The following is a 23,678-nucleotide window of genomic DNA, read 5'->3' as shown; positions in this document are numbered from 1 at the left end:
AAAATTAAGATACTGGCTTCTTAGTACTTAGTATGATTAAACAACCATATTAAATTCATTTATATTTACTTTGTTTTTAGACATTGGTAAATGGTCTGATATCATTATTCAAGAACATTTTATTTATTTTGCTTGCAGTTTATGAGAGTTAATCATCACCTAATTAAGGTGATAAGGGTTAATTTCTAAGCATGCCACTTTGCTTTTAATGTGTTTAGAAATTAAACACATTATTAAAAACAAATAATAAATAACTAATATTCTGCAAAACTATGTTCACTTTAAACTAATTACAACAAACTGTATTTGATGAAAATTACTTTGTATACATTTATTCCACTGACTTTGCTGTTAGCAATTGAATAAGTGGTCAACTTTCTTACTTTCATTAATTACTTTGCAATTGAGTCTAAAAAATCAAGATTGTATTACAAACATAGTCCAGTAATTGCTGACATATGAAAATATAGAAACTTTTAAGTGCACTGTAGACATAAACATTTATAAATTTGACTTGAAATTGTGTAGTAGTACTTCAACAAATCATTGAAAAGTTTTTAGAATATGAGAATTGTGAACAGATAAAAAAAAAACTGAAATAAAGTATATGAATGTTCAATATCTAATGCAATAAAGAGTACTTTATTAGTTGTGTTCTTAGTAAATTCAGTAATTTTAAAACAATAAATGAGAAGCTTTCTATTTTTAAATACGCAACTGTGTAAACGTATGCATAAGTTTGAAAAGCAACTGTATGAAATGCACACGCTATAGGAAAAGAGATATTATACACCATAGACTACCAGACATTTTGCTAATTTGCATATTATTTCATTCATAACTTGATGAATGAAGGAGCCATTTTTTAACATGTCACATCAGTGAATGTTTGTTTCTGTTAGAATTGTCTTGACTCGCTTTATAATTGAGACATGTTATATGCCTTACATTAACATTTGAGAACAGAAGAAAGATATCCTTCACTGATTGGTTTATTTTATACTCCTAGATTTTTTAATAGACTTGGTATTGATATACATGAGATAAAAACTTGTATGACAACAAAGGAGCAGTTTTGAATTTGACTTTTTGTAATACTGATAAACATTAATAACATTGCAATGTTTTATTTCACTTAGATTGTTTTCTGTTGAAATTATATATAAGTTTTTGTTTATTTTAGGAAAGGTCTTTAATGGATATGATAAACAATTCAGAAGGTAAGGATTTGCTTTCTGCATAAGAGAAAAAAATTTCAAAATCTTATTTTCCATGCTTCAAAATTAGTAAATTCAATTAAGATGAGCCAGGTTCTGAGACAAACACTTTACTTTTTCAATTAAAAAACATTAGAATACAAGTTATATCATTTGATAGAAAATATTATTGTTTTTTAACACATAATGAATGATACATAAATCAATATTGGGTGATACTTTGCACTTAGAAAATACTTTAATCTGTATCAAGTGCTTTTTTTTTATTGAAACTATATGATGGAAATCAATCCACTATTATTAGTTACTTGGCATGTTACCCTATTTAAACAACAACTGAAACCAATCGATTATTAACAGCCATTTGGCTTGTTTAAGCAACAGCTAAAACCAATCCAATGTTATCAGCTACTTGACATGTTGCCCCAATTTAAACAACAGCTGAGACCAACATTAACGGATATTTGACATTATTAGGATTATGGAAGTAAATTCTACTTTTTCTTTATTTGATATTAAATATTGGCCTAGTCATCATAGATTTCATTAGATTATTCAAACTGTTGTGTTAGGACAAAAATAATTCCACAAATGTCTACATCATATGCTATGTGATAATTTGAAATTTGTGACATTATGGGCTTGAGTACCCATACTTACTCTGAATTTTAATTCTGTATTTTTGTTCCACATGCAGAACACATGTATGGCACTTAAATCTGGTAGACAGTATACCTCATCCTCCAGGTATCTGCTTCCCTAGGATATGTTCTACTTCTTCCAATTTGTAATTTGCACTATAGATTTATTTATGTGGAAAATAAGTTCTTGGAAACTATAGATATATGTTTTGGCTTTCTTTAAAATGTATATATGTGTTACTGAGAATCTAACTTGTGTATATGATTCACTATAAAATGTTATCCATGTTTTCCTGTGGTGTTTGTACCCTTTATTTTTATTAATATGGTAACCTCATGGAGCTTTAGTGTTGCTTAGTTTCTGTTTTTATGTGTAATGGTAGTTATAGAAAAACTTGCATCAACTGTGTAAAATACTTTTTTCTTTAGCTGGTACACCTGATGATAAAATGAGACTGTTTCTAATCTTCTTTCTTTGTGGACCACAAATGACTGATGTAAGTACAAGCACACTTGGTGAAGTAAATATCAAATGCTTAATTTTGTATAGTTATAATGCATGTTTATGAGGAAATACTAACAGAGTTAAAATTAGAAAATTTAAATAGTGCATATTCTTGAGTACTTATTATTAGAATACTTTTTGATTAGTTATGTTAAAGTGTTTATAACACTAAACTACCAGGAAAAATTAGACAGTTTGGGTTTTTATTGAGTTGATGATGTTCTATAATCAGTGTTATAACTAGACCTGATGTAGTACACAGTTTATAAACTTAACTGTCAGTTAAAATGAATTATTTCTAAGTGTAATTTTAACAGATTTAAAGTAAGGATTTGCAGTTGTGGTAATGAGACATTGCAATTATTTTTTAGTTGAGGAATATAAAAAGCCTGTCAGAAGGGAAATGTTCATACATAGAGATTGTTAAATAATGTAAAGCCAAAAGACAGAATAATTTGAAGAAGGAACTTCATTAGCCTTCATAGAGGCAGAGGAACTCCCACAACAGAGCATTTAGGACAGCAGTGGGTTTTGAAACACCTTAAATCAATCTGGAACAGTTCCTTTACACACAAAAAAGAGGCTATGGATATGAAAGAGAACCCTACAACATGGTCTTGGAATCCAGAGGTATTGCTAGGTACTTAAAAGATTTGGGGCCCATAAACACCCCCCCCCAAAAAAAAAATTAGGTGTTTCAACACAATTAGGTATTGCAGAACACAAAATAAAATATGTTGAACTATGCTAGTGAGATGAAACAAGCTATATGGTATGTAAATTTAAAGTCACATAGTAACTGTAAATTTATAAATGCAAAATGATCCTGTAAAAACACATAATTGGACATCATACTTTTAAATATCAAACTTTGTTTTTGTATATATGACATAATATAAAATGTTTACGTAGAAATTATTTTGGAAGCATCAGTGTATATCTCCTGTTTTGTCTTTTAACAAAGCGGTCAGTGACAAAATCCTCAGACACAGATTCCAGCACACTTTTCTCAATCAAAAGCATTGTAAGGTGCTGTAGTCTAGTTTGTCCCATCTTGCTTCTTGGCCACGTGTGTAGACTGAATGATCTTTCACAGTTACAGGTACTTACTGGGATAGTTAGTGCAACTTGTGCCATTTTTTTAAGGTTGTCAACATGAGAGGGTCTAAAATCTGGTACACATCTTCCATGGTGAAAGTTTCACCATTCTTTTGTTTATGGGCTAAGTAATTTTTAGCAGCGAGTACTTCTTTGGGTTTTAATTCTATTTTGTATTGTTTAACAAGTGAAGTTAAGTCCTATACAAAGAGAAAGTTTCATGACAGCAGACCACATGCCTGGATTCCTATCATTAACTATGCTTTAATGCTAGAAAACCACTGGTCAAGTTCATAAAGCATGCGATCTAAACAAGGATAGAATAATTTCGTCCTCATCTTACATCCTCGCATACACTACTTGTAGTTTCAACCACAAAATCATCCATGCATTTTTGTTTTTCTCGTTAATACTGCTGTTTCCTGGATGTCAATGCCATTGTTGATACACAAGGCCATTGCTTTTTCATATATTTCTTTTGCCTTTTCATTTGTTCTCATATTCTTTAAAGTGCTACATTCTGCTTTTTTAAAATGACTGCTTTTGTCAAATCAATTCCTTCTTTATGGAGCTGCTAATGGAAACCTGTTGCTCTTAGGAGAAAATAATAACATAAACAGGCAGTAGGCTATAGGCAATTTGTACAGCTTTGCAAACAGACCAATGACTGTTGGAGACTTCATTTCCAAAATGCATTGCACAATAGGTGGGAAGTTTGTTATCAGCACATTCACCAAATGTAAGTAGCAAGACCAGTGTGTATCTGAAAACTGTACCAGTTCACTTAGACATTGCCAAATCTTTGTTCATGTATTAGCAATGTAGCAAAAAGGTGTATACACTTTCCAATCTATTAAAAAAATCAGCAGTTTTTTTAAGTGTAACAGAGCACCAGGTTGAGTTTATGGGCATAACAATGGACATAAGTAGCTTCTGGGTGATATTTCTGAAACCTAGCATGAATACCACCATTTATTCCACTCATAACAGCTGCACCATCATATTGAAGATTGTCTAACTCGTTGACTCTTAGGCATTGTTGTATTGATTCAGTGATTGAATCTGCATTAAAATCTTTTTATTTGCTGAATCCCAGAAAATGCTCTTTCACTGAACTAGTTTCCAGAACAACATACTGTAAACAGAGGGCTAACTGCTCCTTATGTTTGTGCCTTGTTTTGTCTGCTATTATCTCAAATATTCATGATTTCTTCAATTTACTGATTATGCTGCATGTCACTTGTTCTGAACAGCACTGAATAACTTCATTTTGAGGTGAATGGGAAGTATAGTTACCATTGGCTGGTGCTTTGTTGTTTTGAAGAAATGAGTCATCAGTAAATTCAAACACACTATAAAATTTCCTCTGTTTTTGCTTTCTTCAGTTTCATCGTGGCCTCTGAATGGTATTCCTTCTTTCCCAAGAAATTGTGTGACACCAACAATGTGCCATAAATACTCCTGTCTTTCTTTGATCTCATTTTCATTTGCTACTTGTAACTGTTCCATTATATCGCCATGCACCTTCCCATCTCTGAAGGCTGCCCAAGCCAGTATGCTTGCCTTATGAACCACTGCTTTCTTATACTCTGTAAAGGAATCTATCCCTCTGTTCCAGTTCTTGAAGCCATTATTAATCAATGCATCCATGTTACATCTGGTGTGTTTTGGCCTTAAGTTTTTGCATACAAAACAAAATGCAACATTTTGTTGAACAGAGTATTCCAACAACCTGTGCTTTTCAAACCAGTGGTATTGAAAAAATCATTTTTTTTTACCCGAATTGTTCATAAGGTTACTGCACTAACCTTGGCTGCAATGAGCCATTTTCAACATTTCCTAAATCAGATGCTTCACAAACTGTTCTGAAATCCACTGGCCTGACATTTGATGCTTCTGTTTCCTTACTAGAGCCTTCCTCTGCACCTGAATGATCACCCTTATTGAACTGCTCCGCATTCCCTGTTTTCTCTTACTAACATTGCTTTGATGCAAATTTACTGGTACAAAATTGCCTGACATCCATTCCATACAGAGAAGGAAAATTATTTTTAAGCACGAACAAAACTTAACACTCACTTAACAAGACATTGAAATGAACAAGATTAACCACTGAGATTCGGTTTTTTACTAATTAAAACTATGTCCTAATTTATTAAATAATACTGTGTTCTAATTTAATAAACAATAAAAATCATCAACTAATTTTGCCAAAACTTATTTTATCAACACTAATTTACCAATACAAATTTGCCAACACTATGCACTAATCCTGTTATTACCTAACTAACAATTATTGAATAATAAGAAGGCACAAAATACTAAAATAAACTCCCTAACTCAAAATTTCACACTTAAAATTACCTAATAAATTTGTATCAAATAATGCAATTATACAAAACAAATATAAAATTCAGAAAAAGGTTTAGATAGAAACAACTCAGGAGAAAACCACATCAATCATTCATAAAATACAGAATTAAACAGGACCTCTTACATCAAAACCATGGTGAAGAAATGACCGTAGCACAAACAAAATTTCAGCACTCCAACACACCACCACTTTATCCAACAACATTTATGAATTACACCAATTTTTGATTGTTCATACTTGCGAGATCACAAAATAAAGCACACAGATATATGCAGTTCATTGCCAAAATTTTCATTTGACAAGAAGACCTCTCAGATGGCTGAAATTCTTCTTTATATAGGGTCAAATAACTTTTATCATGTTTCCAGATTGTTCTACTAAGTTACAGTCTTTTACTGCACACTGCAGAAATGCAAGTTGGTGACACAAAAGCCTAGCATGACCAATGATATTTCTCTTTTTTTTTGTGTGAGAAGAATAAGGCTTTGTCCTCACATGACTTGTTCTGAAGGCTGCCAAGTTTGATGCTTTTTTTGTTGAGTTCCAGATTCATGGGAATTTTTGGTGTTTCAGTAGGATATCGATCATGGTTTTCTTATCTGATTTTCTAAGACACTAACTGGGGATTCAGGGCACTGTCAAATAGAATCGGGGCATGAGCCTTGTGCCAGTGCCTAGCAACATCTCAGTTGGAATCTGACATTTACATCTGTTGAAAGTTGCAAAGATGTGTGGTCTAAGATTGACCTCACTGTCCTTTGCAGGAGCTTGTTACAATGAAAATAGTGCATAATCATGACCACCAGACTAAGCATGATCAATAATGCAGGAAGTAGTTCTAATTACTGCATGGAATTTAGCACATCATCCTTATCGAGTATGATAAACCTCTGTGTCAGTGCCTCTGTAAGTTGTTTGGCATTTCATTGAGTATGAATTTCTAAATTTCTTCTTCACCAACAGTTGTTTATCTTGCATATTATTTGTTTGACAAACTATTTAAAAGTTGAAACCTCACATGTAATTTTAAAATATTTAAATTTTTTAAACTTGATTTTACCTTTCTACATTTCATGTTCAAGTATAAAGCAGTATATTATTTGCAAGCTTTTGTCAGTCACAGACTTACAAGAAGGCTTCTACCTGCAATTTTTTAGGGAGGGTTACCTAACTAAGCATTTGTTTGTAGCAGATAAACTGGCAAAATAATGGATATGCAGATGGTAAACAATGGATTAATATAATCTTAATGTGTGGTTAATGTGATTTTAATAGCGAGCTAAACTTGACTTACTAAGAATTTAAAAGTACGTTGTAAGAATTTAGAATAAACATTAAATTAATGTAGCAATGAAAAGAGACTGCATAGTGATTCATCTTGTGGTTGGATAACAAAGGTCTTAACCCTTTCATGACTAGTGAGCATCTTTCAAATTCTGAGTGCACATCTGCATATAAAGCTTCAAAATTTAAGTAAAAGTAATAATTCCAACACAGTTTGAACAATTTTTAACTCGCAAGCATTTTAGAATTTATATTTTGTCGTATTTTATCATTAATTTTTGTGTAATTAATTCATAATGAAAGATCTTTAAAATTCAGACTTACACAGGAGGCTTGCATATAAACAACACATTTACTGATTTTTGGAATTTTTTTACCCATTCCAAACCATAGGTTTTATATTTGCTAAGAAACTATCCTCCATTGAGGATATAATTATTCATGTTTGTTTTTTCATGTGGTTTTCATTTTCTTTCACTGATTTTATGATTACAGCATCTCATACCCACCTTTTTTATGATCTTACAATATGTGATCTGAACAGCTATTAATAAAGCTCAGCTTTGAAAATAAACTACAGATAAAGTTTAAATGCCATTGATTAGAGCAGTTTATAAACTATTTACATCAGTGTGGAGTAAATAGAGTGATGTGAGAAGTAATTTATATTTTTGTAGGAAAATTATGAGATGTAGCTCCTGCAAGGATGAACAACAGAATTTATTGGGAAGTTTCGAAGATTTGGACAACCAATAGATCTGAGAATTTTGCAATAGTTTAGCTATATGTTATTTTTGTTTCTGAAAATGTTTTTGTGTTAAATTATCTCTCTTTGAAAGTTTAGTAAGTACAGTAAGCAATGGCAGAATCAAATATATCAAATCCTCATTTATTGAATATTATCTTTTTAAGTTTATCATTTTTAAACAAGGCACATAAATACAATAACTTATTGAAAATACAGTAGTTATTAGATATCAACTGATCTAGACCAAGACTGTTGTTAATTTAACACTATTTTGAAAATTCATGTCCTAGGTCACTGATATATCTTTGTCAGTTTATACAATATTTTTGTGATTTATAACTGAAGTGATGACTAGCACAGCTGGCAAAATAAAGTATTAAAAGAAATATGTTAATGAAAGTTAATCAAGTTTAAATTGACTAAATGAGTAATATTAAAGTTTTTGATCCACAATAAAAAAAAAATTTTTTTTAAATTTCTCACAACCAAATTTTGGGAATTTAATGACAACACATAATAGACAATCTAAATCAAACTATATGATTTTTTAAAGCCTAAACTAGATATTATATAGTAATTTTGTTCTAAATTTCACACAGTTTGGCTAAGTATTTCTAAATTTGTTATCTTCTCACTCTAGATATCAGTTTATTTCAGTGATATCTTATAAATTTACTTAAAGTTGCGATATCTTTACATTATGAGGATATAAATAAATCTGGACTTTTGACAGTACTTAACCAGTATTTTTTTTTATACACATATAACCAGGCAGAGGTTGATCAGTATGCCACAGCTCTGAAAGATGCAGGGTGTGACTTGGGACCACTACAGTATATGAGACGATGGAAGTAAGATTTTTAAGCATTCAAATTATTTTAGTTATAATTAATAGACTATTTAAATTTTGAATGTATTTAGCTAATTGGTTACATTGAGATTTTAAAATTACCTGAATTAGGGAAACAAAATAAGAAAGACATTTTTTATAATAATTTTTTGATCATTTATTCATTAGGTTAGTTATTGTGCTTTAATATTAGTGTTGCATGTTTCACTTACTGTGATCACTGAAGTGTAGAATGAACTGTGAAGGCTACCCACTAGTGCATGTGAAAATACCAGTAAGCTTGACCTGAGACATACGTATGTAACAGTATGAACATGTTTACACCTATTTGTAAGAAGAGGAAAGGCATTCAGTCAGCAGCAGAACCCAACAACCCACCAGACTGTCACACAGCTAAAAGTTCAGGGAATATTTTGTAGGATTGCCTTGGATTCAAAGTCAGCTCGCTAGTTCCAAAATCCAGAGCTCCGCTACAGACTCAATTCACACCCAGGGGACTTAAGTAAATACTAAAATCAAATAATTGGCTAGGACTTATGAGAAAATTAGAAAAAAAATGGGTTTGTAGATTTCATAATTTCAAAAAAATAAATTATAAAACCTAACTTCCAAAATTAGACTGTTTTTAATAAGTAAGTTCCATACAACATAATTCAACTTATGTCATTTAAGAAATAAATTTTCTAGCATAAATTGAGTTTTAGCTATCTAAGAATTGAAAAATTATGCATTTCTTATATATAATAGTTGTCCAAAGCTGAAAGTACCACAAGTTTTAACTTCAGGAATCCTTTTTGTTGTGCATCAAACTCTTCCTGATTTGATTCACTTTATCATTCATGTCTAAAGTTGCCTTTGAAAACTTATCTTACCACTTCAGGATGTTATAACTTTATATAGCTTAAGCTCATAAGTTTCCACTCATTGAGTGCTAATTTGTCCTGCAGAACATTTCAAGCATGTACTTGTTCACCATGCAGGGTGTGCATTCTTTGTGAAACTTGTTCTTCACTTGTATTGTTTTTATATTAGCTTGGTAGTTATTTCTGAACCATAGTGAACAAGTGGAGTCCATTTGATGAAGAGTTTATTGATAATCTACACAGAGAACATGGGTCAGGGATGATTATTGATGCAGTTATATGAACCTGATGCAAACTATTATAAATGCATCAAAACATTCTCCAGAATGATTGTCCATAAAAAGTGCTTTTTATGAAATACTGTAATTGTTTATTCACTGTTTTCATGTTGTTGACTGTGTGATAATTTCATGTATGCAGTATTTGTGGTCATTCAATTCAAATTAAGTTTGAAGATGGTATGATGATATGTTATTCAGTATAATTGGAGAAGATCTAACTTAGGAAGAGAAGAAACTAACTAAAATTTGATTTTTTTTTAGGAGATTGTTGTTTTTTATTAAGTAAAAATTATATATATATATTTATTTATTTTATTACTCTAGAGCATACCATAAGATGGTCTTAAACACAAGTCAGTATGCTGGCGGAGGAACTAGAACTGTTAAGTAAGTATAACACTTTTATATTAGGATCACTTGAATGATAAAATTCTAAAATTGCTCATAAATATCTATTCTTTTACAGCTCAGAAAGTATGCAATCTGTATTTCTTAAAATTATGTACATGTTATATTATACTTTTGATGGCAATGTTTGAATGTTAGAAGACAGAAGTGCTAGTCCAATAGACTAGCCTTCTTTTAACCCTTTTGCGACGGGCTCAGTATAAAATACACGAGTTCATATACACATTTACACGTGAAGTATTTATACTATAACTTTTATTGCAGTATGTATATTTTCAAAAAATTTGGTAGACTTTTAATAAAGGTTAGAGGTTTTCTGTACACAAAAAATCAGAATTTTTAATGAAGCATTTTTACTAAAGATTTGTTTGTGAAAATATTGAGTCTGTTTTGTTACTAGTCCAGGTGTGAAGTGTTTTTCTTGTTATGATTAAAAACTATTCTTTGTCCCAAAAATCTCAAATATTATTTGTGTAAATTCTAAAACCTCCTAAATACAATTCAAATGTTTGTTTTCACTAAAACTTTATATTTTTTGTTATTATCTCTACCTTAACTATATGGAGTCTGTCAATTTGACTGACCTTGTACCCACAATAAACAATTAGGAAATAAATATAAGTTATGCTTTTTTAGTTCTAGAATGACTACAAATTATAACACGAAAACACAAATGTTTAGTCTAAATAGCTTAAATCTCATAAAATTATACATTTATATATATTTATTATTTTTATTATATTGACCTTCCAGTCGTGCCTGACTAACATTACAGAAGTTGCAATGACGTGGCGTACGTTCACTCATGTTACCGTATCCAAGATTATAAAACTGGCTTTTACAAAGTGTTTTAGTGGATTAGTATTTTGTAAAATACAGTCACATATCATTTATAATCCATTATATATGTATATACATTATTACTATTTACAAATAAGTTCTTAGTTATTTTTCTTAAACATAGAACAGTAAATAAAGAAGTATAGCAAACTATTATCTCTTATAGTTACAAATTTTGTACTTGTTTGCTGCTTACCATTGGTTGCTAAGCCCTATCAAATTCCACACATGGAGGATGTGAAACGAAATAGTTTTTTTTAGGTTTTTTTTATATACATTTAAAATAACCAAAAATAATAAATTACTACATCATTACCATAGAATTCCACTATAATTTATTAAACTTAGTAACTAAACTGTATTTGGGTCTAAAAAGATATGAAATTTCAAGCCAACTAAAGACTCAACTTACCAGCTTGAAATCTTGGATCAAAAGAATGAGGTGATATCATGATACTTCAAAATAGATAAAAACCCACCAGAGGGACATTCTGAGCTTTCAGTTGGCTATTCACATGTCATAGACAGATGTTCGTGTACATAAGGAAGTGTTTCCAAAAATGGAAAGATAGGGGTGGGGCCACTGTGTGTGTTTAAGTACATTAGCAATATCTCAGCAAATAGAAAAGCTAGGAGGCTCTTATTTTATATTCTAGCTTGTGAATATCAGTAATTTGAGTTCCTAATTCGTACAAAATTATAGACTTTGTATTTGGACATCACATACATATAATTTGAACCAATGCTACATTGAACATACCACATGACACACAAATAAATATTTACTTTTAAATTAAGAAATTGACTAATGTATAATACTAAAATTTGAATTATAATCTACAATTTGATACCAAACTTATTGACATAAATTCATAAGATAGTAGTTGAATAACATTTTGAATGCAAGTGAATAAACCCGATGACATGGCCTTTGACCATTGACCTGTGGCGACAGGGTTAAAATGTAGTATCAGTGTTTACAGTGTATTGTTTTACTTTAACATTCTCATTCTGTGATTACAAATGGTAGCTAATATATGTCTTATTGTAAGAATGTATAACTGTCCGATATAAAATACTGTTTAGTGTAGGTAATATTATTAATTTATTTATTTTGTGTTTGTAATTCATTGATGTCGAGGCTATCGAACATTGTGTTTGCAACCTATTGATGTAGAGGCTATGGAGATTTCTAGAAGTCCCAAGTGATAGACGTATAAATAATGGGGACCAGATGAGCTAAAACAGAGAGTAAAAAGTAAAGTCACAGGAAAGAGAAGTTTGGTGAGAGAAAAGTTGGAAAATGCAAAATTAACTGTCATGGGAGTGAAAGGCCTAACGGTTGATATGTTAGAGTGAGATAAATAGTTTGAATGAGATAAGGAGAACAATTGGTCTTGTCAAAGGGTGTTCTAAGCTAATTGAATCCACCAGTGTGGACTTGGACAAAAAGCAGATGATTATTCGGAAGCACAAAAAAGCAGACAATTATTGGAAGTACAGAATATAACTGCGTTAACTTACGTGACAGCGTAAGTGAATTATGTATGGATACTATTGCGATGAAAATAGAGAAAAAATTATACTGCTTCTCAACTGAATTCTAGAACAATTGAATTAACCTAAGTGGACTTTTAACAAGGATAAGAGAACTGTATAGTGTTTAAGATACAACTATGATCTCCAAGGTGTAAAGAATTTTATAAAAACATTCAACTTGCTTTGAATATATATATATATATTATTTTAAAAACAAGTGGAGTGCGTGCTGTTCATTTATTATCAAATCTATCGCCAACAAGTCACAAACTCCAATTGTAGAAGAATCCTTAGCCCAACACACCTATATATTTAACTTACTATATATACTATTAAAAAGTAAGTTCCTGACAATAACTTACATGTGTCATCTTTTGAGAATGCAGCACTCTTTTACTGTGTTATTAACATAGCTACTATGTGTATTGTTGGTGGAATGCATGACTGTTTTATTGTTTATGAACACAGCTAACATGTGTCTAGTTGTTAGAATGCATCACTGTTTAATTATCCGGGTAAAACGTGTTTTATTGCTAGAATGCATAACTGTTTCAGTGTTTTATGAACATAACTAACATGTTTCTTGTTGGAATGCATGACTGGTATATTGTTTTATGAATATGGAAGATTCTACTAAATAATTCAGAAGATTTTGAGTACTGTACAGTAGAATGTTTGTTTTATTTCTTGAGTGGAATCTCTTTGGATATTCTTCATTACATTTATTCTGAGGTAGTTTTTACTAGTTGTGAGATCATTGTATGTTTTCATAGTCTTTCAAAATGTCATTGATTCATTCCTGAAGATATTTTTTCCTTTCAGCATGTTTTCTAAACTATTGTCCCAAGGCTCCCAGTTTGTAATGGAAGGAGTGAAAAACATTGCTTTGAAAAAACATGTAAGTCATTGCCCAGGAAAAACCATACAGTAAAATAAATGTATTATAATATTTAATACTTTTCAATTGCTATTCATATTTAATTATCAGAAGATAGACTTATTCGGTGAATAATTTTTAGAGCATATTCATAGTTTGCTATGTTATTAATAATGCATTTAAAGAATATGTTTCATTTGATGAAAATTGTTAAATTTATTATTGTATAATAATTTGATACATATATGTTAAAGAATTGCTCTTATGATTAAGTTTATAATGTATTATATTTTTAGAACCTTCCTATTACAAGAGTTGTGGATTCATTGATGGAAATGAAATCTTTACAAGAGACTGATGATTATCGGTATTTTGATCCCAAACTTCTCAGGGTAACTGATAGGTGAGTCTCAGATTAAGGTAAATATTTAAGTTTGTATTAACATAGCTTTTAAGATTATGTTTAGTTTGGGTCGTTCTGGTGAAGATCGAAGCAGAAAGTTTGATGATAGTGTATCATACAGGGGGTAGAGTAAGTTATATTAAAACAATTTGGAATATGCAGATCAGTAATCCACATGGCAAACACAGCTGATATAAAGTTATGGTGAAATGACATGTATCACAACTACATTTGAGATTTTTTTATGTTTTGTAGGTAATGTGATGCCACCAAAAATTGGCAAGGGTAGTTAATAACCATTTCTGGCACAAAGTATCTATACACTCAAATCTTAAAGGCAGGGATGTAGGATTTCCAACACAAGGATATTCCTTGTACTTAATTACATTAGAAAACAAAGAAATGTGATTGAATTTGGAGCACCAGACCCATCCAAAAAGAAACTTACAAGAAGTTGTACCCCAGCTGTGTGACAAGAGAAAATCCATGAACACACAGTTTAGTGATAAAGGCCCTCCACATGCACCAAGCAACAGTACACAACATAACCAAGAAGAATCTCCATTTGGAAATGCAACACAAGTCGTGTACACAGGTTGGTTCCATGAAATATCCTGAAAAGGAAAACGAATTGTAGAAAGCTGTATAAACAGTATTTAACTTAAGAACAATAGCAGTATATGGTGACATTCCATAAAGCATATCTGTACCTTGGTAATTTTAACAAGTCTTGGGCCATTTTCTACCAGTAAATGGGGGAAAATATTTTCAAAAGTGGTACACGGCATGTTCCAAAAATACTTAAAAGGGATTCATGGTCATCTCTTGATATTATACTAGGGGCAAGTTAAGGATCATGAGAGTGGATATGAAGGTCAAAGTGACTTCTGTCTACTAACAAACCAATGTTTTGGACCATTGTACACACTGAAATACAAGTTTTCTGTGGAAGCAAGGCCAGTAAGGTCGACAAAGGTAAGGCTTTCAGTTATATCTTTCTTTCAAGTGTTGAATACCTCAAGCAGCTTGAGAATGAAACAGGTATTCATGCTATTCCATAGAAAGAGATATCGTTTAAGTTGCCAGACACAGCACCTATGGGTTTCTGTGCAATTGAACTGGGTGGATAATGGGTGCTGGGAAACTATTATCTTTGTACACTAAATGGATTGTGGAAATAAGGTAAGGAGGAGTTGTGTACTTTGGACATTACAGAACGTATAGACATTTATGCAGTGAGGTCTGTGTTTCATGGCTATTTTCAAGATGCATGGTAACCAAATAGAGCATGATTAGATGCAGAGGCATGGACTGTAGCAATGTGATGAGGCTCTGAAATGGTTTTAGTATAACATACTCAACCTCTGTATATTGATTCTTGTGTTAGCTTAAATCACAATAACAAGAGTTTTTAAACAAACAGTTTGCAGAAAGAAATGTGGACATTGATTTTGTTTTTTTCTTTCAGTTCTACAATTCCAAGGGATAGGAAGTTTCAAGAGGTATGTTTTGCAACTAAAGATATTATTGTCATCATAACAGATTTGAATTAACTTTAATTATCTGTTTTCAAATTGGTTTCCCATTTTGCAGTCAGTGCTGGACAAACAAATTCATGCAGTATGTTGAAAAATGTAGTATAGATTTAAAAAATAACTTTTTTATTGATATGGGATATATATATAAGCACATTTTTAACTTAATGTTGTACAGAAAGCACAAAAAAATATCTTGTCGTTTAGATTATACTAGTTTTGACTAGTTCAAAGACATTATTGGAATGGGACATTTTCTCTATCCTTAAGTTTTTAATTTTGTTTGAAGTTAGGAACATTATTGTGTTGTTATTGTGGTGCAGAATGATAAATTAGTTGAAGGAGGTGACTGACAAAATTAAGTACTGTTTTAGTTGGTGGCAAGGTAACCAAGCCTAATGGTTTTTTTTAGATAATTTGTATCACTTTCTTTTAGCAAAGCTTTGTAGTAGGTTATGTACAGAATTGTGAAGTGGACATGAGCAGTACAAGAATTTTGGCAAATTAATGTATTTTAGGTTTGTTTTGAGAAAGGTTGTGAAATCTGAAGTTACGTTAAAAGTTTCATTTTTAAATTTAAAACATTAATAATGTATGTCTAGTCACATGAACTTGATATTGTTACCACTGTGTTCAGAAATGAAAAACGAAAGCTTGAAGTCTGAAGCATACATTTGGTTTACCATTTGACCATACAAAGTGATTTGAACCTATGCTTAAAAAGTAAAAGTTCTTGATTTTACTGTTTATACACATTTCAAAGATTTATAATAAAAAAAAACAAGTATGAGATAGTTTCAAATTTATTTCATCTATTCTTTTTTTAACTCTTTTACTGCCATGTTTATAGATAAACAACTCTCTAGTACAAGATTAATTATTTTTAAATACACAATATAAACCAGAGGACATAGTTTAATATTTTATTACTTTAAACTGGTAAACTCTGGAAAGTTTGAAGGGGAATATCCTTCATGGTGGTACAAAGTTTCAAACTCGTGCATTTTTAATATCACACTTTTCAAGATTAAAACAAAGGTTATATAGTGTGTCCTATGTATTTGCCTATAGCAGTGAAAGAGGGCCAAGAAATTTTAGAAGTTTCATGTTGATACCTATTTGCTATGCCTCATATTTGAATATTTTGTATAAGAATTTAATATCTGAAAAAAAAAATTCCATTTGTGCTAGTTAAAAATATTTATTCATTCTTTCATTTCTACTCTAGGACTGTAAGACCTTTCCACAAATACTATAATTTATGTTGCTTATGAATATGTGATTGTATTGTTAAAATATGTAGCCAGCTGTTTTTACCTGTAACTTGTTTCTAGAGTTGGTCAGTATTTGCTAATTGATTAACCAACCTGTCCCATTAAACAGTTAAATTTTTTTGTATGTGAAAGACTTATAATATTGACTGAAAGACTGCCAATTTTGTGAAGATGTACACACTATGTTGAAAGTTAGAACTATTAAATCTATAAAGACTAAACGAGTACAAAGAGGTCACATGGTTGGTCACATTGACTGAGCTTGTGTTGAGAGAGTTAATCTTATTTTTGATAAATCGATTAGTTTATGTGACACTAATCAATATAGTCACTGCTCATAGGTAATCAGTTATACTGATTAAATCACCCAGCTCTACATCTTCCTTTTGGTGGTTAGCTAGATTTTTAATAAATTATATATTTCATTTTTATAACCAAACTCTTTAAACCTGTCACAGTGGGCTCATGTATTTTACATGACCTTGTAACCGTGGTAGATTACATACTATGACTCCAAAAGTACTTAATGTAACTTCACAAAAATTGACAAGCTTTCAGTAAACTTTAAAATTCTTTTGTAGACAAAAAATCACAACTTTTAATTAAGTATTTTTACTAAAGATTTGTATGTGAATATATGATGTTAGAGTTTGGACTACTCTGAGTGCAAATTTTGTTTCCTATTCCCTAAAACCTAGATAATTATCTTTTTTTTTCAGAAAACTTTGTTTTATCTATTATTTTCTATAATATAACTATAAAGAGCTGGTTGATTTGACCGACATTGTAACCACCATGAACAAATTAGGGAATAATTCTATGTTACCCATTTTTCTTTCTGGAATGACTGCAGATTATAACAGAAAGTCACAATTCACAATTATTTATTCTAAGTAACTTAAAACTTGTAATAATATATGTCTACTTATATTTAATTTTATTGTTTTATTGCTTTTTAACTGTGTCTAACTAATAATCTTGCCACAAGTTGTAAATCACTCAGCAAATGTATAACTCACATTACACTATCAAATTATGTAATGCACAAGCCACTTGCAAGCTTACCTCTTTATTTTATGTACTCTAACCTCATCTGACCTAATAAGTTTCTAATTTTTATATCTTAGTTACTCTTATAATAACAAGTAAAGAATACACATGGAAAACAAGAAATATAGTTCTTACTGAGTCTTTTGTTTTGCTGTCAATGAAACTTAACCCTACTTTTTTATATTAATGATACTACTACAATAAATATTTTTTTTAGTTGGTTAAATAATGTACCTAAGAACACAGAATAATAGCACATAAAAACCAGACAATGTCCTATGACTACTGTAACTTTTCTGGATTTCTAACTATGCAATAAGAGCCATTAAAAATTCAGCTAAGCTCATTGATGTGCTTCCCACATGAATAAAGTTTGAACAGACAATTCTCTGTGCAGAAAGCAACATAATATAATACATCTTTTGATAGATTAGAACTTTGACTTTCTATTCATTATTTATAATATAGTATGTCAGAGAGAACTATTGGCAATTTGTGAAAGAGAGGATGTGACAGGAGGGGTCTGATTTTCTAGTTTATGGCTCTGTAACTAAATAAGATTGAAGGCTATAAAAATTATGCTTTGCTTATGTAATAACAATATTATTATGAGTAACTTACTTTAAATTCCATACTACTTCGAGGGGTGGTAAATAAATTAGAGAAGAGGGAAGACATAAAAAGCAAATGTCACAGTTCTCATACTAAGGGAGATTGAGGATTTAATATTTCTTTATAAAATTAAAACTTAAAACTTGTATAATATTAAAATATGATTTATTAACTATGTTTTGATGCCAAGTTTATTTGTATACATTAATAATAAAGTAGATATAATAAATTGTGAATGTAACTCTGTAAAATGTTGTGACATGATCACTTTAACTTACCCGATGCAAAAGGGTTAATATTACCAGTGCCTTTATCCTTGTTAGTAATTCTAAAATAATTCTAACACCTCCAATAATACTGTGTAAGTAACCCATAAGTATCATCTGTACTTCAAACATGCAAACCAGGAAAATAATTGAAATAACTGTTAGTATTTAATACACAAGTTGGACTAATTTGGTATACACACCTTGACATTCTGTTAAATTACACTATATTATTATGTGAAACTTAACTTGAAATAATATGCTCACTAGACATTGTATCATGTTTTCTGCTTTAATTCTCAGTTCAAATGAATACAAGTCCACTTAAAAATTATGATTCACAAATATAGTACAGTAAGAACTACAAGGGACCTCAGAGTAAACCTAAGATAGTTTGTTTGTTCTCCTGAACAATTGACTAAATGGACCAGATTAAAACACCAATGATTCAGATATAGTTCCTTATTTTGAACTGTAAACTAGAGGAAAGGCAATCAGTAAGCAGCACCTTCCATCTGAAGTAGTTAATCTTAATCAACAGCAAGATTGAGTGTCAAACTTACAATGCACCCACAGCTGAAAATGTGAAGCATGTTTGGAAGTACCATGTTTCTAATCAGAGATCCTCAGGTCTCCAGTCTGATCACTAAGTCACAGTCTTGCCAAACTAATATAGATTTGTAGTAATCAGGAAAGTCGGAAGAAAACAAATTCCGATCCAGTACATTACCTCTTCTCACATAAATAGTTATTATCGTTCAGTGCTGCCTCTCTATATGCAAAAAAAAATTCACGAGCCTTGACCCTCACGTACCTTACATCGACTGATTCAAATCATCATGCGATAACCCTCCACCAATAAGAGTGCAACACACTCTCTTGGAGGCCAGGTGGTTAGGGTGCTCGACTCGCAATCTGAGGGTCGCGGGTTTGAATCTCCATCACACCAAACATGCTTGCCCTTTCAGCCATGGTGGTGTTATAATGTGATGGTCAATCCCACAATTCGTTGGTAAAAAGAGTAGCCCAAGAGTTGGCAGTGGGTGGTGATGACTAACTGCCTTCCCTCTAGTCTTACTCTGCTAAATTAGGGAGAGCTAGTGCAGATAGCCCTTGTGTAGCTTTGCACGAAATTCAAACAAACAAACATTCTCTTAGTGCATGTGACTCCCTCACTTCGGAGGTTATATGTTCTATCAGCACACTTACACAGGCTTCAGGTGACGGTACTCCATGGGGAAATTATTGGTTTTACTTTGTCGAGAGACTGATTGTCCAATGAGCTGAACTTTGTTGGGCCTTAACTTGAGTTTGGGGCTCACACATTTTGAAATACAGTCCGCCAACTTTGGAAAGATAAGATGTTATACTGTTATGGTTTTTGAATACTTTTATTATTAATATTATTATCTGTAGTTATTTGGGTTCCATAACATCAGTTTTGTTAGATTGTCAATACTCAAAGTTAAGTTCAGGTTCAAAATTAGGCTTAATTGTATCCTTTATCCTATACCATACACTTAGGCTTACCATGGGTCTTTGTTATTTTAGGATTACTTGTAATTTATTTTACTGGTATATCAATCATTAGTTTTACTATATTTTTTTCTTCCATACATCTCGTCTCATACATATGTTATTGTTAATACATACTTACTTAATTTCACATAATAATGGTCTATTTCATTTTCATTATTATTTGTCTTTTATACTTCTTCATATTAACTTGGTTTATGTGGAACCCTTAAGCTGGAGTCTGCACAAACCTCTCCCAATTTTATACATTGGGAGAGGTTAGGGTTTTTAGTTTGAAGCTTAGTGATATACTTTGTACTGCACTGTTTGATTAGGCTTAACAAGTGTGTTATTTTCAGTTTACCTGAACTTCTACTTATGAGTTAATTGATAATTAGGTTAAATATCTTGTTTTCTTCAACACATAACATCTAATACATGTTTATTTCTCTACACAATTTCTTAACATTTACAATATATTGAATATTTCATTTTCATCATTCTTTATAATTTATACTTCTTACCATTAATTTCATTCATGAGGGCTCCAGTATTGCTCGCCTTCCTCCTACAATGGCTGAACCCATTCCAGACAACCTATATTTTGTCAGTTTTCCTCCACCTGATCATGGATTGCCTTCACAGGCCTCTACTGCAGAATCTGCTAGGCCTATTTCAGTTTTAATTTTTTAGACACATTTCACAGTATATTCCCCTTCTTCTCTTGACATTGTTTCATGATGATAATTTTCGTCTTTTTTTTGAGAGTGGCTACTTGCATGCCTCGCCCTACACAGGCTTTGATTCTTTTTGCCTTAGCTTACCATCAGGCAGATTTTCTTCTTGATTATATGTCATTCAAATCTCTCTTAATCCTATGCATTTTATCCCCTACCTAGTTTTTCAGCTTTGTATTACCCTGTCATCTCTTATACAGGTAACATTTACCTTCCATCTCCTTTCTTAGGTGCTCCACTTATATTTAGGGATTTTCGTGAGATACCTTCTCCTTCCCTCCATGTTGAGGTATTTGCCACCTTCAGTTCTGAACTTTGGGGATCTTCTAGGGTGGGACACTAGCATTTGTTTACCACCTGCTGCTAATAGGGACTTATGGTCAGTTTTGTTTCTCCACTAGTCCTTTTTTGGGGCTACTCCTGTACATTTAGTGTCACATGGAATATCTGAAATGCTATATTCAAATTGTTTTTGGTTGCTCTTTTGTTTCATTCTGAGACATTGTCATCTTTATTCATTTTACTTGTCTGGTACCTTCCTGTCCTACCTACGGGTTTCTCCATTCATTGTGTATGCTTGATGCTGATTGGAGATCTGGATCGTTCAGTCCTGCCTCAATCACTTCTTGAGTCTTCCCCATTTTAATATGTAGCCTTTGATCACATTTGGGTAGGCTATTTGTGCAGGACTGAGAATGCCCACTGTACATGTTCTTATTTTCAGTTTCTTGGAATGCTTTCTTAGGTTTTTTCATCACGTGATTCGGTACCAGTTTTGTATCCTTGCACTTTGGAATGGTTTTGGTTCTGTATGTTTTTTGTCGGGTGGTCTGCATTTTACCCAACTTCCAAATTTTGGTGGATTTTTACCAACACCATTAATTGGATGTCTAGCTTTGGTTAGCTCCTTCAAAATGGGGTAGCCTTAACATACTCTTCTACTCCTTCAACAATCTGCTTGGGTAGTTGGATTTTCTTGTTCCATACGTCACATTCTAGTATCTTTGGGGAGTGTATTTTTAACCACCCCCTCTGTTGGGACCATCCATTCACCTCCTTGAATGCATTTGATGGAGTTTTCTGCTATACAAGCCATTATGATTCACTATCTTACTGCTAATGAGATTATAATGCATTGGGGGATTGGTTTGTATGGAAGCACTTCTCCCTTTGGGTCTAGCATGTTTGCGATCTTTTCAGGAGATGCTGCAATGACCCAGGGTCTCTTGCAAGGGTTCCTTTGGATTTTCCTCTTAGCTCTCATCCTTCTATCTTTGACTATATGCATCGGTGGTTGTACATTTCCCCTACGATGTTGGGCTTACTACTTCCTCCTCCTCTTCTGGATTGTTTCTATTCACTGATGCTCATCTCCAAAGGTGGGGGGCATGTTTTGATCAGTAGGAGGCTTCAGGACAGTGGTCTACAGACGAAAAGTCTTATCACCTTAACACTCTGGCACTCCCACCAGTCCAATGTGCTTTAGTTCACTCTCCTCCTCTTGTTTGGATTTGACTAATCATGTTTCATTTCAACTATTTGATGGTGGTGGCTTATATCACTCACCAAGGACACACTCATTCTTGTGGTAGACAGTGGATCTCCCTTTTTGAACCCACACATTTGACATACATCTCCTCGAGTGTCATGTTCCAGGTGCTTTTGATCTCATTGCTGATTGACTTTTCAGTCTTGACACTTTCTCCCAAAGAGTGACCTCACAATCCACCAATTTTTTTTGTGGCTCGACCTACTGTGGGATACTCCTCTATGTGAAGTTTTTAATATTTTGTCAGTTCCAAGTTACCTCTTTTGTTTTTATCTTTGTTCATCATCCACTTGTCCTGGCTGTCAATACATTTAAACAGGATTAGATCTAGTTTATAACTGTGTTAGTTTTTTCTTATTTCAGCCTTCTTCCCCAAATGTTTGTTCATTCATGTCACTCCTGGTCAGGACTTTCTGATTGATCCTTCTTTGGTGGCAGAGGTCTGGTTTTCTCAGCTGTTTCGACTTGATGTATACTTTTTGTTCTGAATCGATTTTATTAACCTACATTTCGGGGGCTCATTCGGTATATTCTTTTTTACTTTTTTGTTTCTTGCCATCTTCCAACTTTATTCTTGGTTGGATTCAGATGACCTTCTCTATCCAGTACATGCTGTGGGTTGCTTCATTGCTTTCAAGGCTTCTTTTTATTGAATCCATTTCTCATGGTTTCATTCCCTTACACCACTACTTTGTCTGTGATTTTTTTCCTTCCTCCCTTACCCATTGAGTTTGAATTGTGATTTGATTGGCCTATTATTCCTTGTCTCCTTCTTACCTTCACCAGTTCCTGGTGTTTTCACTCTGATCATGCACCTTCTTTTTTCCCTGCATATCTACCCTGTTGTCTGTTGGAGGGACTTTCGTCTGTTGATCACTGGGACTACATCTCATACGTTCATCTCCCATTCTCTGCTTTGGGTAGCTGTTTCTTCTTTGTTGGGGTACTGTCATCCACCTGTTGCCATTATTCACTCTTCAGTGAGACTGTGACTGGGTGAGATACCTTTTTTGTATATATACCTCTTATTTTTCAGGAGCATGTCCCTCTTTTTTTTCTTTATGGATCCCACTCTGTGGCAAGTGGTGCCTGTCCAGGTGTACTTAAACTTGTCAAATCCACAATATAAGGCCATGATGACTTAACAATTATAATTTATATGGCCACTAAATGCACACTGCTGAGATGGGGTGTTCCACAAGATCACTTGTA

The 23,678-nt window shown here is 32.3% G+C and overlaps 1 protein-coding gene across 1 annotated transcript in view; it reads left to right on the top strand.

Annotated features, from left to right (window-relative positions):
• Positions 1-23,678, top strand: part of LOC106466308 (sec1 family domain-containing protein 1-like) — an 82,132-nt gene that overhangs the window by 45,922 nt on the left and 12,532 nt on the right. Inside the window, exons 16-22 of the mRNA XM_013926579.2 lie at positions 1,184-1,220; positions 2,288-2,355; positions 8,639-8,718; positions 10,186-10,248; positions 13,471-13,546; positions 13,822-13,928; positions 15,397-15,430. Coding sequence (XP_013782033.1) covers positions 1,184-1,220; positions 2,288-2,355; positions 8,639-8,718; positions 10,186-10,248; positions 13,471-13,546; positions 13,822-13,928; positions 15,397-15,430 — 465 coding nt within the window. The remainder of the gene's footprint in view (positions 1-1,183; positions 1,221-2,287; positions 2,356-8,638; positions 8,719-10,185; positions 10,249-13,470; positions 13,547-13,821; positions 13,929-15,396; positions 15,431-23,678) is intronic.

Source organism: Limulus polyphemus, unplaced genomic scaffold (genome assembly GCF_000517525.1).
Source record: "Limulus polyphemus unplaced genomic scaffold, Limulus_polyphemus-2.1.2 Scaffold2217, whole genome shotgun sequence".
In the NCBI taxonomy this organism is placed as follows: Eukaryota; Metazoa; Arthropoda; class Merostomata; order Xiphosura; family Limulidae; genus Limulus; species Limulus polyphemus.
The sequence above is the reverse complement of the archived record's forward strand: the minus strand, read 5'-3'. Positions and strand labels throughout refer to the sequence as shown.